Here is a 12,349-nt window from a genome sequence, read left to right on the forward strand (position 1 = left end):
CGGATTATACGGATCCGGCATGTTCAAGTTTGGATCTCCAATCCTTTTGCTCTGTAAGAGAAAACAGAGGAGCGCTGGGGAGAGATGGCAGCCGGACGATTAATCATCAAAACCATCATTTAGTTACCAGAAGTTGCCTAAAAGGGGTATTCCATATCCAAGATCCTATTCCAATATGTAGTAGGTGTAATAAAAATAATAATAATATTAGCAAATACTTCCAATTAGAAATGTAGTATAGTTCTCCTGATTAGCTATGTCACTTACTTCATGTGCAGGGCAATGCAATAGCAAAGGTATCCATGGTTACAACCACTCGTAGTGACAGTTGCTTCTGGTTGTAACGATTGATACCTACGATACTGCAAAGCCCTGCACATGAGGTAATTGACATGTGTACTCCTGATTAGCTATGTCAATTACCTCATGTGTAGCGCTTTGCAGTAGGTTAAGTGACATGATTAGCTATGTCACTTAACGTACTGTAAAGCGCTGCACATGAGGTAATTAACATAGCTAATCAGGAGAACTATACATGCCACTTACCTCATGTGCAGGGCATTGCAGTAGGTTAGGTATCCATGGTTATGACCACAAGCAACTAACTGTCACTCTGAATAGTCATAGCTATGGATACATAAGCTACTGCAATGCCCTGCACATGAGGTAAGGGACATAGCTAATCAAGAGAACTATACATGTCACTTACCTCATGTGCAGGGCATTACAGTAGGTTAGGTATCCATGGTTACAACCACAAGCAACTAACTTACTATGAGTGGTAGTAACCATGGGTACCTAAGTTACTGTAATGCCCTGCACATGAGATATAAGACTACATTATGTAATACGGTCTTTGGGATGGGAATACCCCTTTAAGTGTATGGGGCGGTTTAATCTTGGACTTTCTAACCTCTGCCCTCTCCTGCGTCTCCAGCGGATTAAGGAAGGCAGCATAATCCACAAGATGCAACTCATCAGTGTCGGGGACATGATCGAAGCCATCAACGGGAAGAATCTAATTGGCAGCCGGCACTTTGAAGTGGCCCGAACTCTGAAGGAGCTGCCCCGAGGAAGAGTCTTCACAGTGAAGCTGTGTGAACCCAGAAAAGCTTTTGGTAAATGAAAAACGGCTATATTTAACCCTTTCACCCCCAGCCGATTTTCTGTTTTTTGCTCCTTCTTTCGAGAGCCTTAACTTATTTTTCCGTCAATCTTGCCATATAAGGGCTTGGTTTTTTTGCGTGACGAGTTGTACTTTTAAATAAAACCATGAGTTTTACCATATAGTGTACTGGAAAATGGGGAAAAAAAATTCCAAGTGCGGAAAAATTGCAAAAAAAAGTGCGATTGCAGAATTGTTTTTTGGATATTTTATTCACAGTGTTCACTATGTGATAAAACTGATGTGTCAGTGTGATGCCTCAGGTCGGTGCGAGTTTGTTGACACCCAACATGTATAGGTTTACTTTTATCTAAGGGGTTAAAAAAATCAGAAGTTTGTCCAAAAAAAAGTTTCACACATTTTGCTCCATTCTCCGTGACCCGTAGCGTTCTTATTTTTCAGGATCTGGGGCTCAGTGATGGCTTATTTTTTGTGTCTCGAGCTGACGTTTTTAACGGTACCATGTTTGCACAGATGCTACGTTTTGATCGCCTGTTATTGCATTTTGCATACAATTTTTGGCAACCTAAAAACATAATTTTGGTGTTTGGAATTTTTTTGCAGCTACGCCGTGTACTGATCGGATTAACTGATTTTATATTTTGATAGATCAGGCATTTCTGAACGTGGCGATACTAAATATGTATATATTTTTTTTTCTCTGACGCCTCATTGGGGGACACAGCACATGGTCCTGTGTCCCCCAATGATGGCTAAGAGAAAACGATTTTACGGTGAGTACACAAAAATCCGTTTTCTTTTTCGCTCCTAATTGGGAGACCCAGACAATTGGGTGTATAGCTACTGCCTCCGGAGGCCGCACAAAGTACTACACTCAAAAGTGTAAGGCCCCTCCCCTTCTGCCTATACACCCCCCGTGGGAGCACGGGTCCCTCAGTTTTTGCTTTGTGCGAAGGAGGTCAGACACGCACGCATAGCTCCACTGTTTAGTCAGCAGCAGCTGCTGACTATGTCGGATGGAAGAAAAGTGGGCCCATACTAAGGCCCCCAGCATGCTCCCTTCTCACCCCACTTTCTGTCGGCGGTGTTTGTTAAGGTTGAGGTACCCATTGTGGGTACGGAGGCTGGAGCCCACATGCTGATTTCTTCCCCACCCCCATTAGGGCTCTGGGTGAAGTGGGACTTTACCGGTCTCCAGGCACAGGAGACCGTGCTCCATCCGCAGCCCCTGGAGAAGCCGCTGGATATGGAGCTGAGTATCGTCAGGGACATGGCCCTGCTCCGTCAAGGTACTCTGTGTCCCCGTGCATACGCGCGCACACCGCAGCATTGCTGGGTGTGTTAGTGCGCCGGGGACATCAGCGCTGCTGCGCTTGTGCCATTTCCTCACTACAGCTCGGCTGAGTGGGTAGACCAGGGCGAACGGTCGCGCCGGCCGCTGGGGTCAGTCGCACTGTGACACGGCTGGGACTTGTGGTGCGCCGGGGACTTCCGCGCTGGCCATGCATATATCTCGGCCGCGCTTATTACTACAGTCCCCGGCTTTTGCGGCCTAGTTCGTCTCGTGCCCGCCTCCGCACCTGCCAGTCAGGAGGAGGGAGGGACGCTGTACAGAGCTTCAGCGCTGAGGGCTGGAGTCTTTTTTACATACTCCAGCCCTCACACTAGGCACAGGGGGACGCAGTTTCCCGCACTTTTGTCTGTGGCACGCCCACGGTCCGCCCCTCTTCACAGGACGCCGGCAGCCATTCCTGCCTGCACGCTGAGCTGCAGAGGGGAGACGGGGAGACCCAGACACGGGATTCTACGGCCTCATACCCGCTGTTCAGCGGGCGGTAAGCAGCCCTCAAGGGCTCTCCCCCACTTGTGCCGTTTGTGTACCTGGTATTTTGTGTTTTCAAATACTGACACTGTACGGTCGCTGGTGTTCTCGGCTATATACCCTCCTAGATTACAAGGAGGCAACAGCATGTCGTCCGCAAAACGCAAGGGTGCCAAGGCACAGACGTTATATGCTGCCTGTACCGCATGTGGGGCTGCTCTACCGGCAGGTTCCACTGACCCCCATTGTGTGCAGTGCTCGGCCCCTGTGACACTTGCACAGCCGGGGCCTCTGCTAGACGTGACCCAGGGTGTACCACCTGTGAATGCTGTCCAGGTGACAGGAACGGAGTTTGCAGCTTTTGCTGACAGATTGTCTATGACTATGTCTAAAATTCTTGAAACATTGCAGTCTAGACCAGTAACTCAGACCACGGACACTGTTGAATCATTGCTCCCTGGTCCCCCTCAGCTGGAACACTTCCGTGCTCCGGGGGTGTCACACGCACCCCAGGGTGACGTCTCTGACTCGGACGACAGTCCCAGACACCCTAAACGGGCTCGCTATGAGGGGCCCTCAACTTCGTCTCACTGGTCAGGATCCCAGCGGGATGAATCTATGGGTGATGAGGCGGATGTAACTGACCAGGATTCTGATCCTGAGACCGCTCTCAATCTGGATACACCGGATGGTGACGCCATAGTGAATGATCTTATAGCGTCCATCAATAAGATGTTAGATATTTCTCCGCCAGCTCCTCCTGCGGAGGAGTCAGCTTCACAGCATGAGAAATTCCATTTCAGATATCCCAAGCGTAAATTAAGCTCTTTCCTGGACCACTCTGACTTTAGAGACGCAATCCAGAAACACCACGCTTATCCTGATAAGCGGTTTTCCAAACGGCTTAAAGATACACGCTATCCTTTCCCCCCTGACGTGGTCAAGGGCTGGACCCAGTGTCCCAAGGTGGATCCTCCAATCTCCAGGCTTGCAGCTAGATCCTTAGTTGCAGTAGAAGATGGAGCGGCACTTAAAGATGCCACTGATGACAGATGGAGCTCTGGTTGAAATCCATCTATGAAGCTATTGGAGCGTCGTTGGCGCCAGCATTCGCAGCCGTATGGGCACTCCAAGCTATTTCAGCTGGGCTTACGCAAGTTGACTCAGTCACACGTACATCTGCTCCGCAGGTGGCACCATTGACCTCTCAAATGTCTGCATTCGCGTCTTACGCGATTAATGCTGTCCTAGACTCTACGAGCCGTACGGCGGTGGCGTCAGCCAACTCCGTGGTTTTACGCAGAGCCCTATGGTTGAGAGAATGGAAGGCAGATTCTGCTTCCAAGAAGTGCTTAACCAGTTTGCCTTTTTCTCGTGACCGATTGTTTGGTGAGCGTTTGGATGAAATCATTAAACACTCCAAGGGTAAGGATTCATCCTTACCTCAACACAGACAAAACAAACCCCAACAAAGGAGGGGTCAGTCTGGTTTTCGGTCCTTTCGAGGCTCAGGCAGGTCCCAATTCTCCTCGTCCAAAAGGACTCAAAAGGATCAGAGAGGCTCAGATTCTTGGCGGACTCACTCACGCCCAAAAAAGACAGCAGGAAGAACCGTTACCAAGACGGCTTCCTCATGACTCTCAGCCTCCTCTCTCCGCATCCTCGGTCGGTGGCAGGCTCTCCCGCTTTGGCGACATTTGGCTGTCACAGGCCAAAGACCGTTGGGTGAGGGACATTCTGTCTCACGGGTACAGGATAGAGTTCAGCTCTCGTCCTCCAACTCGTTTCTTCAGAACTTCTTCACCGCCCGACCGGGCCGATGCTCTGCTGCAGGCGGTGGCCGCTCTAAAGGCGGAAGGAGTGGTGACTTCCGTTCCTCTTCAGGAACAAGGTCACGGTTTTTACTCCAATTTGTTTGTGGTGCCAAAGAAGGACGGGTCGTTTCGTCCCGTCCTGGATCTAAAGTTGCTCAACAAACACGTAAAAACCAGGAGATTCCGGATGGAATCTCTCCGCTCCGTCATCGCCTCAATGTCTCAAGGAGATTTCCTAGCATCAATAGACATCAAAGATGCTTATCTCCACGTACCGATTGCGCCAGAGCATCAGCGTTTTCTACGCTTCGTTATAGGAAGCGAACACCTGCAGTTCGTAGCGCTTCCTTTCGGGCTGGCAACAGCCCCTCGGGTCTTCACCAAGGTCATGGCAGCAGTAGTAGCAGTCCTGCACTCACAGGGTCACTCTGTGATCCCGTATCTGGACGATCTGCTGATAAAGGCACCCTCTCAAGAGGCATGCCAACACAGTTTGAACGTGGCACTGAAGACTCTCCAGAGGTTCGGGTGGATTATCAACTTTTCAAAGTCAAATCTAACCCCGACCCAATCACTAACATATCTTGGCATGGAGTTTCATACTCTCTCAGCGATAGTGAAACTTCCACTGGACAAGCAGTGCTCGCTGCAGACAGGGGTGCAATCTCTTCTTCAGAGCCAGTCGCACTCCTTGAGGCGCCTCATGCATTTCCTAGGGAAAATGGTGGCAGCAATGGAAGCAGTCCCTTTCGCGCAGTTTCATCTGCGCCCTCTACAATGGGACATTCTCCGCCAATGGGACGGGAAGTCGACGTCCCTCGACAGGGATGTCTCCCTCTCTCAGACAGCCAAGGACTCTCTCCGGTGGTGGCTTCTTCCCACCTCATTGTCAAAAGGAAGGTCGTTTTTACCCCCATCCTGGGCGGTGGTCACGACAGATGCGAGCCTATCAGGGTGGGGAGCAGTGTTTCTTCACCACAGGGCTCAGGGTACGTGGACTCAGAAAGAGTCCACCCTTCAGATCAATGTTCTGGAAATCAGAGCAATTTTTCTTGCCCTGCGAGCCTTCCAACAGTGGCTGGCAGGCAAGCAGATCCGGATTCAGTCGGACAATTCCACAGCGGTGGCGTACATCAACCACCAAGGGGGAACACGCAGTCGGCAAGCCTTCCAGGAAGTCCGGCGGATTCTGACGTGGGTGGAAGACACAGCATCCACCATATCCGCAGTTCACATCCCAGGCGTGGAAAACTGGGAAGCAGACTTTCTAAGTCGCCAGGGCATGGACGCAGGAGAATGGTCCCTCCACCCGGACGTGTTTCAGGAGATCTGTCGCCGCTGGGGGATGCCGGACGTCGACCTGATGGCGTCACGGCACAACAACAAGGTCCCGGTTTTCATGGCACGGTCTCACGATCACCGAGCTCTGGCGGCAGACGCCTTAGTTCAAGATTGGTCGCAGTTCCAGCTACCTTATGTGTTCCCACCTCTGGCATTGTTGCCCAGAGTGCTCCGCAAAATCAGGTCCGACTGCCGCCGCGCCATTCTCGTCGCTCCAGACTGGCCAAGGAGGTCGTGGTACCCGGATCTGTGGCATCTCACAGTAGGCCAACCGTGGGCGCTACCAGACCGTCCAGACTTGCTGTCTCAAGGGCCGTTTTTCCATCTGAATTCCGCGGCCCTGAACCTGACTGTGTGGCCATTGAGTCCTGGATCCTAGGGACCTCAGGTTTATCTCATGAAGTTGTTGCCACCATGAGACAGGCTAGGAAACCATCCTCCGCCAAGATCTACCACAGGACGTGGAAGATATTCCTATCTTGGTGCTCTGCCCAGGGAGTTTCTCCCTGGCCATTTGCATTGCCTATTTTTCTTTCCTTCCTGCAGTCTGGGTTGGAAAATGGTTTGTCGCTTAGCTCCCTTAAAGGTCAAGTTTCCGCGCTATCCGTATTTTTTCAGAAACGCCTAGCGCGACTTCCTAAGGTACGCACGTTCCTGCAAGGGGTTTGTCATATCGTTCCCCCTTACAAACGGCCATTGGAACCCTGGGATCTGAACAAGGTTCTAATTGCTCTCCAGAAGCCGCCTTTCGAGCCTATGAAGGAGATCTCTTTTTCTCGGCTTTCACAGAAAGTGGCTTTTCTAGTGGCGGTCACGTCTCTTCGGAGAGTGTCAGAGCTGGCGGCGTTATCTTGCAAATCTCCCTTCCTGGTGTTTCACCAAGATAAGGTAGTTCTGCGTCCAATTCCAGAGTTTCTTCCCAAGGTGGTATCTTCCTTTCATCTCAATCAGGATATCACTTTACCATCTTTGTGTCCGCATCCAGTTCACCAATTTGAAAAGGGTTTGCCTCTGTTGGACCTGGTGAGAGCACTCAGGATCTACATTTCCCGCACGGCGCCTATGCGCCGTTCGGATGCACTCTTTATCCTGGTCGCTGGTCAGCATAAAGGGTCGCAAGCTTCCAAATCCACCCTTGCGCGGTGGATCAAGGAACCAATTCTTCACACCTACCGTTCTGCTGGGCTTCCGATTCCATCTGGACTGAAGGCCCATTCTACCAGAGCCGTGGGTGCGTCCTGGGCATTACGGCATCAGGCTACGGCTCAGCAGGTGTGCCAGGCGGCTACCTGGTCGAGTCTGCACACTTTTACCAAGCATTATCAGGTGCATACCTACGCTTCGGCGGATGCCAGCCTAGGTAGACAAGTCCTTCAGGCGGCGGTGGCCCACCTGTAAGAAAGGGCTGCTTGACAGCCCTATCACGAGGTATTCTTTTACCCACCCAGGGACTGCTTTTGGACGTCCCAATTGTCTGGGTCTCCCAATTAGGAGCGAAAAAGAAGAAGGGAATTTTGTTTACTTACCGTAAATTCCTTTTCTTCTAGCTCCAATTGGGAGACCCAGCACCCGCCCTGTTTTTTCTTAGGGTATTTGTTTTTCGGGTGCACATGTTGTTCATGTTGATAAGTTGTGTTCTCCGATATTGTCTATCGGATTGAATTTGTTTTTGAAACAGTTATTGGCTTTCCTCCTTCTTGCTTTTGCACTAAAACTGAGGGACCCGTGCTCCCACGGGGGGGTGTATAGCCAGAAGGGGAGGGGCCTTACACTTTTGAGTGTAGTACTTTGTGCGGCCTCCGGAGGCATAAGCTATACACCCAATTGTCTGGGTCTCCCAAATGGAGCTAGAAGAAAAGGAATTTACGGTAAGTAAACAAAATTCCCTTCTTTTCATTTGTTTAATGGTTTGATTTTCAATGGGGCGAAAGAGGGGTGACTTTTTTTTTTTTTTTTTATTTTTATTTTACTAGTTTCCCTAGGGGACTATAAGTAACAGCAGTCTGATCGCTCATTAATTTCTGTTGATCACAACTACACAACTGTGATCACTGGAAACGCTCATCTCTTGTTAAGGGCAGCACTCAGCTGAGTGGAACAGGAAGTGACAAATGCTACGGTAGCTACAGGAATCATCACATGACCCTGTGCTACCATGGCAACTATTGTCTCACGTTGATCACGTCACGGTGCCGCCAATGAAGATTTACCGCGGCGGGCATTTAAATTGCGCTGTCACATTTTGACAGCGCGACGTAAAGGGTTAACAGGCGCGAGTGGATTGTGGATCCACCCGTGCCTGCGAGGCACACTAATCAGCTGACATGTGCGTGGATCACTGCTGGCTGCCCGCAGCAGTCGCAGGTGATTACACTATGGTGGGTTAGGACATACCGTTACGGCCTGCAGTCATTAAGGGGCATGTTGTTTTTTGTTTTTTTTTTAATATTCTTATTGCGCCATTTATTCCATGGCGCTTTACATGTGAAGATGGAAACACCCCCGTCCTTCTCTGCACTCCGGTACCTCCAGTAATGTCATGGCAAATTAATAAAGCAGTAGGGGTCATGTGCAGCCACCGCTCCTTGTTTGATAAGCCGTATTTAATACTTTATTTACTTTAGATGCAGTAACACCGTGTTTTGTTTATTTTGCTTTACAAGTAAAGCCTATTTTACTCCAGTCACACCCAAAGCTGTAGTTAGGCACATATCTCCGCGTTGCTTTATGCTGGTCCGGTGTCTGCCCTCAGCACGGCTTGATCTGATGATTTAGGGCTCGCTCTGTACTATTTGCTGGTGTACAGATATCGCAGGGTAACGCACGGCTGCATCAGAAGAGCTCGGCGCGGCTGTTACAGGGTGCGACTATTTGCTCTGCACTGATTGAGGTTCCAGGAAGAAAACTACATTTTTGGCTCCTTACTGCTATTGTGGGCGCCGGGATGTGGTAGTTGTTGTTCCTTCAATCTTTAAGAGTAATGTGTGATCAGAGAATACATTTCTATTTTCACCCTGTCCGCTAGACCTAATTTTGTGATGAAATAAAATTTACAATTTTAATTGACTTGGAAACTCCATTTTTCTTTGATGCTCATGTAGTCCCTTTGGAGTAGTCTATAATGTCTTTAGATATCCTCTTGTGGGAACTATGGAAATGTTTGTATTAATACCTTCTATATAAGGATGGGTAAGGCAGGATTCACCATTTACGAAAGGTGATGTCACAGCTCACCTCCTCTGCCCTCCCTTAACTCATGATAATGCTGCAAATATCCATGTGCCCAAAACAGCGTGGGAGGCAATATTAATGGATTTGTCTATTAAATGGACAACCTCTTTTTTTTAAATTAAGTACTCCTCCCCCCCCCCCCCCATATAAAACATAAATAGAGTATCAAATAAACAAGTTCAGCTAGCCGTGGTGATCATTCTGAGCTGCCCTCTGGAGCCCGGACAAGGGGCTGCCACGCCTCAAGCAAGATCCAAATGAAAAGGAGTCCAGCTTCAGAGGGATATGTTAATTTCTTCATCGTTCCTTATGGGAGACCCAGACCATTGGTGTATAGCTTCTGCCTCCGGAGTACACACAAAGTACTACACTAAAAGTGTAGCTCCTCCCTCCGAGCATATACACCCCCTGGATGACAAATCTAACCAGTTCAATGCTTTGTGTTCAGGAGGTCACACACACACATGCATCCTCTGATTTTTGATTTTTCAGATTTTTGATTTCATAGATTTGGAAGAAAAGCGGGTCCAGTCTGGACTCCCGGCATGTCCCTTCTCACCCCACTGTGTCGGCGGTGCTGTTAAGGTTGACTTTACAAGGCTGGAGCCTTACATGCCGCGTTCCTTCACCATCCCCTGAGGCTCTGGCTTGAAGTGGGAGCCATCACGGTTCTCTCTGCTGTGCAGGAGACCGGTCTCCATCCGAAGCCCTGTCAGGATCCTGCCGGACGGAGCGCTCACCCCCCCCCAAGGACTTGGCCCTGCGTCTCATAAGCTAAGTATTGAGACGTTATTCAGTGGTCCCGGGTATATTTATTGTGGGGAGAGTGTGTTTGTTAACTTTGCTGTGATTTCCGGCCGGTTCTCTAGGTTTTTCCTGAGAACCGCGCTGAAGGTGCCTGCTCGTCGGCCGCATGTAAAAATCTAGGCCCCGGCTTCAGTTGCGGCCTAGTTTCGTTTTAGTTCCCCTGCATGTCAGTCAGGCAGGGGAACAGTGCGGCGCCGCCCACCGGCCGTTCAGCAGAGGGGAGGACACTCCTCTCTGAGGAGATGTTTCCCTCCCCTGTATCTCTCCTTGGCCCTCCGGTTCCCGCTCTTGGGCTCAACCCCGCCCCCCCTCCTCACTCCGGCGCCATTTTATCAGCGTTCACACTCTGATCGGCGCTGGCTGCTTCAACTTCTGCATCACTGGGGGTCCGAGCTGTGGAATCCGGAGGGCACACAAAAAAAAACTGGTCTGGTAAGCCACAACCTCTGGTTGTGGGCTTTATTATACACTCTCAGGGGGTCATTCTAAAGGAGTGTATTCTTTACTGCAGAGCCTCCACCTCAGCAGCATGTCTCTCACTAGGAGCAAGGCTGCAAGGCTTTACTCTATATGCACTGCATGTCAGCTCATTCTGCCTGAACCGAGCACATATCCACATTGTGATGCCTGTTCTAACATGGTGGTGCCTCAGCCTGGAGCCTCCTCAGGGGTCTCTCCGGCTGCTCCCGCCCCGGTGGCTGAACCCCCGGCTTGGGTAGCATCTTTTTCCAGAGCTATCTCCCAGTCTTTTGCCGACTCCATGGGACAGCTGTCCCGGACTCTGCTGACCATGCATCAGCCCCCTTCTCAGGGCGCCTCTGCTGCTCCGACTCGCTCTGCAGAGCTAACAGAACATGATTTAGGACCCAGTCCTCCTAAACGGAGACGCAGGGACTCTTCTCCTTCCTCGTCCCACGGCTCTGATTCACAAGCTGAATTGCAGGGCGAGGAGGATGCCTTTACTGTGGGCTCAGACGCTACCTCTATGTACCCCATTGATTTATCTGAGGGTGATGCGGATGTTAGTGACTTGATTGCATCCATTAACTCCGTACTGAACCTCAATCCACCAGTGTCAGAGGAACAAGCCTCTCTGGTAGAAAAACACCACTTTACCTCACCTAAGAGAGCAAGGAGTATGTTTTTTAACCACTCCAGTTTTCAGGCCACTGTTACCAAGCCCAGGGCCTGTCCTGACAAACGCTTCCCAAAGCGTAGTTATGATGACCGTTTTCCCTTTCCACCAGAGGTGGTCAAGGAGTGGGCTCACTCACCAAAGGTAGACCCTCCGGTGTCTAGAATCTCAGCCCGGACAGTCGTATCTGTGGCCGATGGCATCTCTCTTAAAGATCCCACTGACCGCCAGGTTGACCTTCTGGCCAAATCTATATATGAGGCGGCAGGAGCCTCGTTCTCCCCGTCCTTTGCAGCAGTGTGGGCTCTTAAGGCAGTCTCTGCTTCTCTGGCGGAGATACATTCCCTCGCCAGGGACTCTATTCCCGAGATGGTTGCCTTAACTTCTCAGGCTTCGGCTTTTTCATCCTATGCCATGTCTGCCATTCTGGAGGCTTCTCACCGCACGGCGGTGGCTTCCGCTAATTCCCTCGCGATCCGCAGGATCTTGTGGCTTCGAGAGTGGAAAGCAGACGCTTCTTCCAAGAAGTATCTTGCCGGGCATCCCTTTGCTGGGTCCCGGCTGTTCGGTGAACAACTGGATGAGATAATTAAGGAAGCCACTGGCGGGAAGAGTACTTCCTTGCCACAAACTAAAACCAGGAAACCTGTCCAGGGCAGGAACCAGTCGAGGTTTCGTTCCTTTCGTTCCTCTAACCGGTCATCCTCTAAGCCCTCGGCCTCATCCACTAACTCAGCCAAGGATCGAAAGCCCAGCTGGCGCGCGAAGCCGCGTCCTCAGAAGAACGGAGGAGCCGCTGCCACTAAGGCAGCCTCCTCTTGACTATCTGGCTGCGCCAGCAACGTCCTTGGTCGGTGGCAGGCTCTCCCACTTTGGCGACGTGTGGTTTCAACACGTCTCCGATCAGTGGGTGCGGGATATCATCTCCCACGGCTACAGGATAGAATTTTCTTCCAGCCCGCCAAACAGATTTTTTATGTCCACTCCCCCCTGCTCCAAAGCCGCCGCCTTCTCACAGGTCGTGGCATCCTTGCAGGCCAACGGAGTAATTGTTCTGGTTCCCGCCCGGGAAC

At 50.6% G+C, this 12,349-nt stretch overlaps 1 protein-coding gene across 2 annotated transcripts in view; it reads left to right on the top strand.

The window, feature by feature from the left end:
• The window catches only part of GIPC1 (GIPC PDZ domain containing family member 1), a 35,076-nt gene that overhangs the window by 9,170 nt on the left and 13,557 nt on the right, over positions 1-12,349 (top strand). For both annotated transcript variants that reach the window (XM_075342980.1, XM_075342981.1), the window contains exon 4: positions 938-1,118. In XM_075342980.1, the coding sequence (XP_075199095.1) occupies positions 938-1,118 (181 nt within the window). The remainder of the gene's footprint in view (positions 1-937; positions 1,119-12,349) is intronic.

This window comes from Anomaloglossus baeobatrachus, chromosome 4 (genome assembly GCF_048569485.1).
Source record: "Anomaloglossus baeobatrachus isolate aAnoBae1 chromosome 4, aAnoBae1.hap1, whole genome shotgun sequence".
NCBI classification, from domain to species: Eukaryota; Metazoa; Chordata; class Amphibia; order Anura; family Aromobatidae; genus Anomaloglossus; species Anomaloglossus baeobatrachus.